General features: G+C 42.2%; 2 protein-coding genes across 3 annotated transcripts in view; one reads left to right on the forward strand and one right to left on the reverse strand.

Annotated features, from left to right (window-relative positions):
* EBNA1BP2 (EBNA1 binding protein 2) overlaps positions 1 to 1,537 on the reverse strand; it is a 6,501-nt gene extending 4,964 nt beyond the window's left edge. The window contains exons 1-5 of one of the 2 annotated variants that reach the window (XM_006839652.1): positions 1,425 to 1,537; positions 1,199 to 1,284; positions 1,031 to 1,114; positions 622 to 791; positions 159 to 282 (exon numbers count right to left, since the gene is read on the reverse strand). In XM_006839652.1, the coding sequence (XP_006839715.1) occupies positions 159 to 282; positions 622 to 791; positions 1,031 to 1,114; positions 1,199 to 1,264 (444 nt within the window). In that variant the 5' untranslated portion in view covers positions 1,265 to 1,284; positions 1,425 to 1,537. Of the gene's footprint in view, positions 1 to 158; positions 283 to 621; positions 792 to 1,030; positions 1,115 to 1,198; positions 1,309 to 1,424 lie in introns of those variants that run through there. The other variant, XM_006839651.1, reaches the window with a different exon arrangement.
* A 320-nt stretch (positions 1,538 to 1,857) lies between these two features.
* The window catches only part of WDR65 (WD repeat domain 65), a 130,599-nt gene continuing 118,396 nt past the window's right edge, over positions 1,858 to 14,060 (forward strand). Inside the window, 3 exon segments of the mRNA XM_006839653.1 lie at positions 1,858 to 2,014; positions 11,514 to 11,830; positions 13,505 to 13,791. Of these exon segments, the coding sequence (XP_006839716.1) occupies positions 1,858 to 2,014; positions 11,514 to 11,830; positions 13,505 to 13,791 (761 nt within the window).

A 14,060-nucleotide genomic window follows, 5' to 3' on the forward strand; every position in this document is an offset into this window, starting at 1 on the left:
GAGGGGCGTTGAACCACCAACCTTGAGGTTCAAACTGACCTTGCTGTCAGTGTATTATTCTACAGCACACCAGGACTTCATTATAGGACATAAAACCAGATAAATATACTATGTATGAAGCCCCTGGTTTTCCAAAGAAAAACTCCCCTCTCTCTTACCTTCTGCATCTGCTGATCAGACTTGGCCATCTCTGCAAAATAATCAGTGGGTCGCTTGGTAGGGACTTTGAGCTGATGGAGGCGGGGTAGCACTGCCAGTACTGCGGCTTGAGCCTGGCGGTAGCTGAAACAAAGTGTGACATGATCAGGGGATTCTCAACACCTGACCTCCACCAGGAAGGAAAAGCAAACAAGAAAAACTAACAATGCCTCATAACTTTGGGATCTGGGGGAAATGGTTTTTAAAAAGAGAGATTGTTGCTGAAAACAGAACTAAGCAGTTTAAAAGAATGACCACTGAAAATTAATGATCAATTCTTACATAGTCATATAACATCCACTTAAGAAGAATCTTTCAAAAGTAAATTTTTCTTGCAAGAACTAAATGCTCACTCACTAGCACAGGGACCCCTCCACCCCCCACCCCACCCCCAAATTCTCCCACACTGGAAAGCAAACACACAAGCTCATCTCCCGCTGGAAGTCATCTTCTGCGTCAACAGCTTTCTGATCCTTGTTCTGAAGAGTTGACTGAAGTTCACTGGCTTCTGGCACTGGACCCAGAGTCACATCAAGTCTTTCAACCCATTCCAGATCCCGCTTGAATTCAGCCAAACACTGCTTCAGGCCAGCCTAGGAAATCCAGACACGGGGCTTAGAAAAAAGATTGCCTCTCACAAGCCCAAGTCTCAACCACTAGGCCAACCGGCAAAACAAAATGCTAACCCCTCACCACCTAGCATGTAATTTATCCTCGAGGCAATGCGCAGGGCATGTTCTTTCCATAGAGCAAGTACTCAGTCTCCCAACTACAGCAGTGCCTTGTGCACACCCCATCTGGGGGTAGCCCCTCATCCAGTGACCCCTCTCACCACGTCGTTAGCGGCCTTCTTCGGCCCCTCTAGCACGACATTGAGGCCTGGCTTCAGGAGCCCTCGGGAAAACGCGTCCTGCAACTGCAGAATACAATCGGCAGTCAGAACCAGGGAAGTGAGAGCCGCTCTCCCGTGCCCAGCCCCGCGATCTAGACTGACACCTACCTCTCGGTCTGTGACAAGAGAATCATCAGAATCCGAGTCTGTACCCGAGACCGGGGGTGTGTCCATCTTGCAGCACGAACGCCCAAACACCCACAGGAGTAAGAGGAGTACCCTGATGTCTGCTCGACTGAAAAACAGTGACTCTCGCCCCTACCGTCTGTTTTCAACTCCGCAGTTCTACTGGGCTGCTCCACGTGGACTCCTAACGCGCCGGCACCAGCAACCCCAAGACCCAGTCAGAGTTTCTGATTGGAACTTCCGCTTCCGGTCGCAGGCCCTTACTTCCGCTTTGTTGTTGCTATAGGAACCACTCCGGCGTTTGGAAGCGTCCGAGTTGCTTAGAAGTGTCTGAGTTACTTGGAATTCGTAGAGGTAGTAACTCTAGATACCTGCGTAGTGTGGTGACCCAGATAATAGAAACGAAAAGTGGGAAAGGGTACCTGGGGTCGTCCGGAAGAGCTGAAAGCTGCGTGGGAGCACAGAAAAGGGAAGAAGGAGACGCAAGAAGGGAGTGCGGAGGGGGTTGGGGGTGGGAAAGGGACTGTAGCGGCTTAAGAGGCGGGGCGGGGCTATGAGGGCGTGTTCTGGGGCGGGGCGGGAGGATAGGGGCGGGCATTCCTTCACTGCTCTTGCTCTTTGATAGCAGGTTTGCCTGGACCATGTCTACCGTGGTAGCTCAGTCGCTGCATGTTTTTGGTCTTCGAGCCCACGTGGCCAACAATATCTTCTTCTTTGATGAACAGACTATTATATTTCCTTCAGGAAATCACTGTGTGAAGTACAATGTGGATCAGAAATGGCAAAAATTCATTCCAGGTAAACCCCTTTCCATCCTGACACATAAATTAATTGTGTATGCTGAGTATAATTGCAATGCAAAGATTGTGAAGGATGTTTTTTGGTCAATTTGGATTTCTTTTTGAGAAACATATAGGAAATAAGTGTCCATCAGTATCTATCATATAGATTAATCACACATAGCCCAGTTCCATATAGTTGATTTTAATGCGTAGGGACCCTGTAGGACAAAGCAGAACTGCCTCAAAGGGTTTTCTTTACAGACTGGGTAAACTGACTGCCATGTGTCTCTCCTGTGGAGCAGCTGGTCGGTTACAACAGCCAACCTTTTGTAAACAGCCAAACATGTAACCACTGGATCACCTGGGTTGCAATCACACATATGTAGTTAATGTCACACATAAAATAATATTAATAAAGTACTTTTTTACTTTAATGAAAAAGTTATTTTAAAGCTTTTCTTTTCTTGCATCTTCAACATCACTCTGTACAGATTGCAGCCTTAGGAAACCCTTAGACAGGGCAGTCTACTTGGTCCTGTAGGGTCACCGTAAGTCAGAATCAACTGGATGACACACAACAACAGATTTCTCTAAATTATTTCAAACACAGCTTCTCTTGAAACCATGTTTTATGAAAGGAGCCCTGGTGGCATAGTGAGTTAAACATCAGGCTGTTAAAGCCAAGTTGTAGGTTTAACCTCAAGTTGTAGGTTCAAGCCCACCAGCCACTCCTCAGGAGAAAAAATTAGGTTTTCTGCTCCCATAAAGATTTTATCTTGGAAACCCAAAGGAGCAATTCTGCTGTCATACAGAGTTGCTATGAGTCAGAATTATTCAGCAGTAGGGGATTTGGTTTTGGTTTTGGAGATTTTTATCCCAAGTCACCAGGAACCATTTGTATAATTTTATAGCATTTGTCTTTGTTCATATTGGTCCTATAGATAATATTCACGATTTCCACAACTAAATCATATTACTTCCCCTATTAAATATATATGCATATAGTGACATATGTCTACAAAAGAGTTACTCTACATATACATTGTTGTCAAGTACTGTGGAGTCAGTTCTGACTCATAGTGGCCCTGTGTAGGGTTTCCAAGGAGTGGCTGTTCAAAGTATAATAAAATGAAGAGCTGTGTACCCGTCACCCAAAATAGGAAATGGAACATTACCAGATATTAAATTTTATCGAACACATTTCTGTATTTTATATATGATCATGGGAGTTTTTAACATTAAACCAAATATACAGGCAACATTTGTTTATATTAGCTGGAATATTTACTAATCTCTTTGTCCACCGTTCTCTTTTACAAATCACATTACTCCCTCCAGATAGGGTCATTTTCCTCCTACCTGAAGTGCAGACATTATCCTTTCATTTAGGGGTAATCTGATAACTGATAACTCTCAGTTTTTGTCTGAAAATGCTTATGTTTCATCATGTTTCTTGAAAGACAGCTTTGCTTGGGATAGAATTTTTGCCAGTACATTCTGAATCTTACTCCATTGTTCTTTGGCTTCAGTTTTGTTGATGTCTTCAGAAATTAGCCATCAGGGTCTTCTTTCTGTAGGTGTTTTTTTCTGTATGTTTTTAAGATCTTACGTCTTCTTTTTGTTGTTTTTTTTAAATTTTGTTACAAATTCTTGAATTGGAGAATAGGTATCTTTGAATGATTCTACAAAATTTTTATCAGTTGTCATTTTGGTTATAGTTATCTTTTTTTCCCCCAAGAAAACCTTTTTTTTAACTTTTACAACATTGGTGTCATACAATATTTGCCTTTTTATGATTGACTAATTTCATTCAGCATCATGTCCTCCAGGTTCATCCATGTTATGAAGTGTTTTGCAGATTCATCATTATTCTTTCACATTGCATAGTATTCCATTGTGTATATCAGGGATGGGGAAACTTTTTTCTGCCAAATCTTGAAGCATCATTGATGACACATACAAAATTATCGGTTTGAAAATTAGCCTGCTATATTTGGTGGCTAGAACTGTGATTGCCTTGGCAGGGCTAGACCAAATGATCTTGAGGGCCTTATACAGCCTGTGGACCAGATGTTCCCCACCCCTGGTGTATATGTACCAAAGTTTGTTTAACCAGTCTTCTGTTGATGGAGATTTAAGCTGTTGCCATCTTTTGTGTCTCTTATAAACAGCATATTGAAGGATCCTGCTTTCTTACCCATTCTGAACTCCATCTCTTGACATTTAATCCATTTACAATCAGTGTAATTGTTGTTGTTGTTGTTATTAGGTGCCATTGAGTCAGTACCGACTCAGCAACCGTATGAACAGCAGAACGAAACACTGCCCAATCCTGGGCCAACCTCACTATCGTTGCCATGCTTGAGCCCACTGATGCTGCCATTTTGCCAATCCATCTCACTGGGGGTCTTCCTCTTTTTCTTTGACCCTCCACTCTACCAAACATGATATCCTTCTCCAGTGACTGGTCCTTCCTGGCAATATGTCCAAAGTATGAGAAATGAAGTTTGGCCATCTTGGCCTCCAAGGAGCACTCTGGCTGCACTTCTTCCAACACAGATCTGTTGGTTCTTTTGACAGCCCATGGCACTTTCAATATTCTCCTCCACACCGTAATTCAAAAGCATCAATTCTTCTACGGTCTTCCGGTCTTCCTTATTCACTGTCCAGCTTTCACATGCATATGAAGTTATTGAAAATACCATGGCTTGGGTCAGGTGCACCTTAGTCTTTAAACTGACATCTTTGCTCTTCAACACTTTAAAAAGGTATTGTGCAGCAGATTTGCCTAAGGCAATACATCGTATGGTTTCTTGATTGCTGCTTCCGTGAGTATTGATAGTTGATCCATTGATAAGAATGTTGTTTATTGGTCCAGTGGTGAAGATTTTTGTTTTCTTTACATTGAGATGTAATCCATACCGAAGGCTGTGTGCTTTGCTCTTCATCAGTAAATATTTTAAGTCTTCTTCACTTTCAGCAAACAAGGTTGTATCATCTGCGTATTACAGGTTGTTAATGAGTCTTCCTCCAATCCTGATGCTGCGTTTTTCTTCATATAATCCAGCTTCTCAGATAAGTATGGTGAAAGAATACAACCCTGTCGCACAGCTTTCTTAATTTTAAACCATTCAGTGTTCCCATGTTCTGTTCGAACAACTGCCTCTTAGTCCATGTACAGATTCCTCATAAACACAAGTAAGTGTGCAGGAATAGTTATACTTTACAATGTTGTTGAAAAGTTATTCACTAAATATAATTTTGCTCTGTGTGTGTATGTGTGTGGTGCTGCTGATTTCTTTGTTCCACATAATTTTCTATGCTGAGTTAATTTTGTTTGTAGGCTTTCTTTTCATTTTCATTTCTGTTGTTTTAATGTTTATTAAATCTTTCTGATCATCCTCTTTTTAAAATTTTGATGTGAAAGTGTGTTAACTTTTTCTGATGTTGCCCTTTTTTTTTTTTTCTTATTTAAAGCAGTTTGTTTTATCTTGAAATCTCTTGACTTCCTTGCCTTTTGGAAGATCTGTATCTACACTGTTTTCTCTTTTTCCTTTGTAGTTGACTTCATTTTAAATTAATGGCTCTGGTTCCGTAGTTTCAGTCTTGTGAGTTTGTTTTCTTTAAATACTTCGTTATTTGAATTGTATTCTGGGTGGTGTTGTTATATATGATAATCTCAGATTGTTGTCTGCTGTTTTGGTTCTCAATCCAAAGAACACATTTAGCATTTTTTGTAAAATCGGTCTGGTCATTACAAATTTTTTTTATTTGTCTTTGAAACATCCTAATTTCAGACGGAAAGCATTGCTGCATATATAATTCTTGGTTGGCAATTTTTTTTCTTTCAGTGTTTTGTATGTCATCCGTTTGCCATCTTGCCTGCTTGGTTTCTGCTGAGAAGTCAGAGCTTAGTCTTAGTGGTTAATTGACACTTTTTCCCAACCTGCCTTCAAGATTCTTTCCTTGTCTTTGGTTTTGGGAATTTCGATTATGATATATCCTGGTGATTTTATTTTGTGATCTGTTCTGTTTGGGGTTCATTCAGCTTCTTTGTGCTTAGCCTCTTATCTTTCATGTTAGGTAAGTTTTCTTTCAACAACTCTTCACCAATTTTCTCTGTGCTTTTTATTATCTCTTCCTGTTCTGGAATTCCAACCACCTGTAAGTTGTTCTTCTTCATGGTGTCCCACATAGTTCTTAGGTTTTCTTCAGATGTTTTTCTCTCTCTTTTTTTGATTGTTCTTCTAGCATACTAGTATTGAGAGATGTATCTTAAAGCTCACTAATTTGGGCTTCCATTGCTTCGAATCTGCTCCTTTGCCCTTACAATACATCTTAGTGGTAATTTTCTAATTGCAGGTTTTGTATTGTTTCAAAATTTGCATTTATTTTGTCTGTTTGTTCTTGCAGTGTTTTCCTGACTTCTTCAAAAGTTTTTTTCTGTGTTCTCCTTGCTTTCTTCTTTTTGTCAGTCCTTTGAAGATAACTGAATATCATTCTTTTGGATTCTTTTTCCGTTTTCCTCAGAAGTGTTTTCTGGCTCTGCATCTCGGTCATTTGTTTGAGTCATTCTCTCTAGTTTCTTTGTGCAAGCTAAAATTGTCTCTTCTCTCTGGGGCATTGTGGGATTGTTGTATTTGTATTTAATTGATGATTTTTGTTGCTGTGTTCTTAGGCTCTCACCAACTGTCTCACCTGTGGATGTAGTTGGAGAATGGAAGCATGTACACTGTTCTTGTTCGCCATTCACGCACCTGAGTTTAGGGTGGGTTTGACTGGTGTTGGCTGCTGTCTAGCATTGATCAGGTGGTCTAGAAGCTGGTATTGGCTCTTACTTAGTGGTATTGGAGCTGCAGAGGGTACAGTTATGATGGAACTGTGTGGGCAGGGTTGCTGCCTCCTGTTAGGTGGAAACAGAAAACCCTCCCCTGACACACACAAGAAAACAAAACAGTATAAACAAGCAAGAAATCAACAATGAAAAGAAATAATGATCAAGAGAAAAAAAGAACAAAAGGAGCAAAAGCAGGCAGTAACCTTAAATATATATATATATACAACTCCAAAGACAAAATAGGGAGAGAAATGGAGTTCGAGAAGAGAAAAATAAGAGAGGAAATAAAAGGAATAAATTAAAAAGCAAAACCAAAACACAGAAAAAGCAGGGAGAGGATAGATGAAAAGAGAAAGAGAGTAGAGTAGAGTGAAGAAAGATGAAAAGGGAGGAAAAAGAAGAAGAAATTGGGAAATTAGAAACAGAAGAAAATAAGGAAAAACAAGCAGAGCTAGAAAGGCTAAAACTCAAGGAGATAGAATAAACAAAAACAATGAAACAACAAAAGGAACAAAACCAAACCCCAAAACAGAAACAAAAAAACAGTGCAACTATTGGACCCATCGAGGAGAAATTTCTGGGGGCCTTCTGTAAGCCAAGGAGCTCACAAGGTGGGTGTGGGAAGGATGTGCAGGATGTGATGCAGAGTTCCTGGCCCTTGTTGGAGTTCCTGTCGGCCTCAGTGTATCTGGAAGGAGCCTGTAGAGACCCTTAATGGAGTTGGTTTCAGTGTCTGTTAGGACCAGGGCAGCTGGGGGCAGGGTGACTGGTTAAATACTGGTCTGGTGACTCTGCGTGTTCTCTAGGTCTGGAGCTAAACCCACCTGAATCCAGGCACCAACACAGTGCAGCCTGCCCCTGCCTCACACTAGCTTGCCTTCCAACCACATGGCTCTGAACTTTCTCTGAGCAGGGTCTGAGCTGGGGGTGGATAAGGTGGAGCTGCTACACCACTGGTCACCAGGGAAATGTGGAAACAAGAAGGAATCACACCTTTCCTGTCGCCTGTGTGAATCTACTCTGCCAGGCTACCCCTACCAAGTCACCCTTGTGAGTTGCCAAAGCTGCTTACAGATGATCATGCCACTTCTGGCCTGCCAGTCACCAATCAGTCTCCATCTCTCGCCGTCCGTGCTCAGCCTCTCCTCTCTGTAAACAAGCCATCCACTTCTCTCTGACTATAGTATTTTTTTCATTCTTTCTATCCACCCCTTCTCAAAATGCAGACCATCTCAGTTCCACCCTCTGTGTCTCTAAGATTGCATTTGTATTTTCCATTTCTTAGTTTCTCTGTGTTGCATGCTGCATAATTTCTTTATATTTATCTTTTAGTTCATTCTCTTTACAGATGTTGTTGTTGTTATTGTTGTTAGGTGCCATCGAGTTGGTACCGACTCATAGCGACCTTATGCACAGCAGAACGAAACACTGCCTGATCCTGGGCCAACCTCACTATGTTGCCACACTTGAGTCCATCGATGTTGCCACTTGGCCAATCCATCTCGTTGGGGGTCTTCCTCTTTGTCTCTGACCATCCACCTTACTAAACATGATATCCTCCAGCGACTTAGGTTTTAAAATTCCAGTTCTATTTTAAATTTCATATACCTATTCTCTGGTAGCGTAGTGGTTACAAATTGGGCTGCTAACCTCAAGGTCAGCATTTCAAAACTACCAGCTGTTCCGTGGGAGAAAGATGAGGCTTTCTGCTCCCTTAAAGGTTTACAGTCTTGGAAACCATGTATAGGGTCGCTATGCGTCAGAACCGACTCCATGGCACATGTAAAAAACATAGTATAATGCACTTAGAAAACAGTAGGGAGGGCACAGCTGGCACAAAAACGTTTAACACACATGCCTTATTTGTTTAAATATACATTGAGTGATGTTTTGATAGAGACAGAAAAAAGTGAAAGCATTTGTGATGCTGATAGGGTCAGAGCAAGAGGGCAGGGGCATAGCAAAGAGAATAACAAAAGCTCTGGTAGCGTAGTGGTTACGAATCAGGCTGCGAACCTTAAGGTCAGCGGTTCGAAACTACCAGCCGCTCCGCGGGAGAAAGATGAGGCTTTCTACTCCCGTAAAGATTTACACCCTCGGAAACCCTGTACAGGGTCGCTATGGGTCGGAACCGACTCGATGGCACTTAACAACAACAATAACAACTCAGTTACCAAGATACTTAATGTGGTGGTGGTGTTAAGGGCCTTTGAAGGAGTAGCCAAAATGATAGGATGAAATCTCTGTTTCAATGAGGAGAATCTTAGTTACTGAGTATTTCTGTAACAGAAATACCACAAGTCAGTGGTTTTAAAGAACAGAAATGTATTTTCTTACCGTTCTGGAGGCTAAAGTCTGAATCAGGCTCTCAGCTGTATTGATTCCTTCCATAAGCCTTTCTCCTAGTTTGGTGTCTGCTGGAGAGCCTTGGCATTCCTTTACTTGTAGTCGATCCCCACATGTCATCTATCTTCCCCTTTGTGTATGGCTTTATGTCTTATGTCTTGTCCATTGTTTTTATAACTCACAGGTGACTAGGTTTAGCTTCCACCTCATGCTGGTATGACCTCAGTTGACTGACTTTATTACATTGCATTGTATTATGGAAGATTAGCTACTCTACCTAAGGCCACTTGATTTAATCGTATGTAACTAGTCGATGGCAGCATTTGTCTACTCATTTGCGTAGTCCCTGGTGTGTCACTGTAGGTAAGCACTGGACTTCTAACCACAAGGTCAGCGGTTCTGCTCCTCAGAAACCCTAACCAGGGTTGCTGAGTTGAAATCACCTCAGTGGCACTTAACAACAAATCATTTGAATAAGGGGCCCCTGTTGTTGTTGTTGTTGTTGTTATTGTGTGCCGTGGAGTCAGTTCTGACTTTTAACGACCCTATGTAGGGTTTATGAAGAACAGCTGGTGGGTCTGAACCACTGACCTTGCCAGTTAACAGCGCAGTACTTGTCTCACAGTGCCACACCAGAGCCTGTTATTGTTGTTGTTAAGTGCTTTGAGTCAGTTCCAACCCATCGCTACCCTGTTTATGGTTTCCAGGGAGCGGCTGGTGAACTTGAACCGCCAACCTTGCAGTTCAGGCCAACTTTGCAGTCCAGTGCATTAACCCACAGCACTACACCGGAACTCCACACCAGAGCCTAGGATGACTTAAAGACTTTTATGTGTAAAAAAAATCAAATTACAATAAAACTAGAAGTGAATGAGATGCATATGAGATCTTTGGATAGGTTATTTTAGGGTAGCCCTACACCAGAAGCTGAGATGTCATTCCTGGGCCTTCTCATTTCCACACTCCCTCAGCCAGGCAGTCATGAAGGCCAATGATTCTACCACTCAGCGTGTCCCTCCGTCTCTGCTTCACCTGCACATTTCTTACTGCCCAACATCGCTGACTTTTTAAAAATACCTCCAGGACTCTCTTCCACACAGCTACCAGCAGGATCTTTCGAAAACACATTTGACTCATCTTAAAATCTTCATTGTCTTCCCTTTTGCCTCCCTATGAAATCCAAACTCTGGTGTATGGCCCTTGGTGACCCAGAACCTGGGTTCTTCTCCTGGGCTGAACTTCCACAGCCATGCCAGAGCATTCCCGTGTGCTGGGCATCCGTGACTCACTGTGTCTTTCTGAAGCTTGTTGTGGGGCAGTAGCTCAGTGTCCCATCATCCTTATGGTGTCCTGTGTCTCACTCACCCTCCCTGCCCTGGGTTTGTGTCCTGGGCTGACTTATCCACTAAGCACAGAGGCACAGTGCCTAGGGCCCAAGAAAACATTTTCACTTTATTATTAAATTAGAAAAATGAATATAATCATCACAAAGATATAATAAAGAAATAAACCTGGCTTAAATTCCTGTTTATATCAATGCAGTCATGAAAGTTTTCTATTTTATTAAGTCCGTGAAAGCAAAAATGCCTGTAGCCCGCACAATCATAATGCAAGCCATTTCTCAAAGTATTTGTACTTTTAACTTTACTCCGGGCTCTGCTTTCTATATTGTTGTTGTTAAGTGCCATCAAGTCGGCTCCGACCCATAGCGACCCTGTACAGGGTTTCCAAGGATAGCCACAGCTTTTATTCTCACACCTGTCACCTGTTGAATCACCAGGCATCACCTCGGTATCCCAAGAAAAGGAGGGTAGACAACATCTCACCTAGTGTTCTGGAAAGTACATTTTTACTATAAAGCCATTCCAGAAACTCTTGCATCCATCCCACAGCCAGAATGTCAGATGGACAACCTCACTGGGAGGGAGGCTGAAGACTTCAGTAGTTAGCATCCTAGCTTCTGGAATAGAGGAAGAGTTGAGTTCTGGCCACTCAGGCATAAAGATCTCTGTGGTCTGGTCCCATTCCCTTCTCCTGAGCCATCTCCTGTCACCTCTGATCACATGCTGTCCTCCAGCTTACTGTTGGCAGTTCTCCCATTCTCCCACCATGCCCAGCTGGTTCTCACACCCACACCTGTGCTCAGGCCCCTCCTGCTACTGCCTCCCACGCCCAGCCTAGGTAGTGTCTCCTCATCATCCTCCTTTAAGAATCAGTCCCTCACTGCTCCTCCCCCATGTGCCTCCTCATACTCATTTTCATAAGACGAACCACAGGACAGCCAGCGTCTTTCTCCAGGACCTCCCTCATCCGCTTTTTCTTCTGTTTGCAGGCTCAGAAAAGAGTCAGGGCATGTTGGCCTTGGCCATCAGCCCCAATCGGCGATACCTCGCCATCTCCGAGACCGTGCAAGAAAAACCTGTTATCACCATTTACGAACTGTCATCCATCCCTTGCCGGAAACGCAAAATCCTTAATAATTTTGACTTTCCAGTTCAGAAGTTTGTTAGCATGGCTTTTTCTCCAGACTCCAAGTACCTATTGACTCAGACATCAACTCCAGAGTCAAACCTTGTCTATTGGCTGTGGGAGAAACAGAAAGTAATGGCCATTGTTAGAATCGACACTCAGAACAATGCTATCTACCAGGTATCTCCTAGTATACCAAGTATCATGCAAATTAAAAAGAATACTAAGAGCTATCTTTTATTGAATGCTTTCGCTGTCTCAAGAGGTGTACTGACATTTCACATGTATTTTTAAATTTTGTCTCACAACAACCGTATAAGGTAAGTTGTACTTTTTACACATGAGAAAGTTGGAAGATGTCAGGAATATAATGTGAAATAACAGACCTTTAGGAAGGTGATTAGAAAGCAGTGACATGGGAAGCAGAAATTGCTATTGTGATTTAAGGGTAAAATGAAGAAGTCCTACGAGGAAGCTGCCTGACAACTCAGGAGTTCTAAGGTTTTATCTTAATGCAACCACCCCAGGATATGACCTAATAATCTGGTTTTGTTTTGAAGTTTAAGAACTCAGTGTGTTCATTTTCAGGAATTCTAGCTAATTAGTCTCTCGGGCATAGACTCAATTCTTTAACTCACAAAAGGCTGATGTATAAACCAGTACATCACAACTAGAACATGCATATCATTTGCCCAGTGTACTCCCTCCCTGGAAACAGAGAACTGGAAAGGTGAAATTAATATTGAGAAGGTTGCTTGATGATCACAGAATCAGACAAAATGCAGGTTTTAAAAAAGGCAGGTATATCCAGGTTATTTCTGGTGAGGCCAGATTCAGCATCTCTACTCAGAGTAGAAGACTCAAGTAGAGTCAGTGAAGTTTTTGGCTGTGTACTATGAGCCTAGCACTGCGAATACAGAGGTTATAAAAAAGCTGCCACTCCAATTTCCGAGTAACTCACCACTTGGAGTCCTGGTGTGGTGCCGTGGGTTAATGCGCTGGACTGCAAAGTCAGTTTGAACCACAGGGTTGGTGGTTCAAGTTCACCGGCTGCTCTTCAGAAACCCTTTACAGGGTCGCTATGGGTCGGAACCGACTGACAGCACTTAAAAACAACAACAAATCTCTTGGTGAGGACAACAAACTGCCTGCACATTACTACACTTTGGGTTAAGTGCTGAGATTGAAGGAAGCTCAGTAGGTAGGAAGCCACATAGCACCCCCTGACATACGGTTTCCTTCTCCAGGGACAGAGCTACCTAAACCTTCGAGGCCTTCATTTTCCTGAACTCCCAGCTGAGTCTTTAGTGTATTTTTGTTGTTGTTCATTTGATTCCTTTTATATAAACTCATATGTGTTTATAAATTTATTATTGTGGTAAATAGTAGAGGTAACAAAACTCTGCTGATTAACTAATCATTACAGTGACATTAAATATATTCATCAGGTTTAACCATCATGACTAACTATCCCCCAGTTTTTCCATCATCCTTAACAGAAGCTCAGTGGCCCCTAGGTTCTGTGTCTCCCTTTTATCCTTGCATTTTATTTTCACTGAGTTTGACTGTTGTCCACACTTGCTCATCCTGCTTTTTGGCCTTTGTAAGGAAACTGTTGTAGGTATCTTAGTTGAAGATTCATGAGCCCTGCAAATATAATTTATATCTGTGAGTTTAGCAAATAGGAGATTTATATCTGGGCATTTAGCAAATACGAAATCAAATTGACTTCATTTAGTGATGTTTAAATGATACTCTGAGCTACCTGAAATAAATATTAGTCAAATGGGAAATAATGCAATCAAGATTAGTTTTATGAATCTTTTTTCTTTTTTCCCCTCTCACTTTGTACAGGTGAGCTTCAATCCCCAGGATAACACTCAGGTTTGTGTCACTGGAAATGGAATTTTTAAGCTGCTCCGGTTTGCTGAGGGAACCCTGAAGCAAACCAATTTTCAGAGAGGAGAGCCTCAGAACTATCTGTCCCATGCCTGGCTGTCCGAAGAAAAGATTGTCGTTGGCAATGATACGGGCAAGCTCTTCCTTTTTGAATCAGGAGATCAACGCTGGGAAACAAATATAATGGTCAGGGAACCCACCAGTGACATGAAGAACCTGGATCTGGTCCAGGAATCAGAGAGGTAATGGGGCCCCTGTTGGGCTGGTTCTCCCATAAAAATGCACTCATCATACAAAAAATAGCGTCCTTTAAAAACCACTTACAACTCTCTACCTTAAAAGTCAACTGTTTTCATGTCCCTCTTCCTTTCTAGTGTTTCTCTATATTTAAGCACAAATGTACAGCCATGATAATAGCCCAGACACAGTCGTTTTATTTTTATATAACTTCATGGTGGTGGTTATGGGCCGTGGAGTCAGTTCTGACTCATAGTGACCCTTACAGGGTTTC

This window comes from Chrysochloris asiatica, unplaced genomic scaffold (assembly GCF_000296735.1).
Source record: "Chrysochloris asiatica unplaced genomic scaffold, ChrAsi1.0 scaffold00026, whole genome shotgun sequence".
NCBI classification, from domain to species: Eukaryota; Metazoa; Chordata; class Mammalia; order Afrosoricida; family Chrysochloridae; genus Chrysochloris; species Chrysochloris asiatica.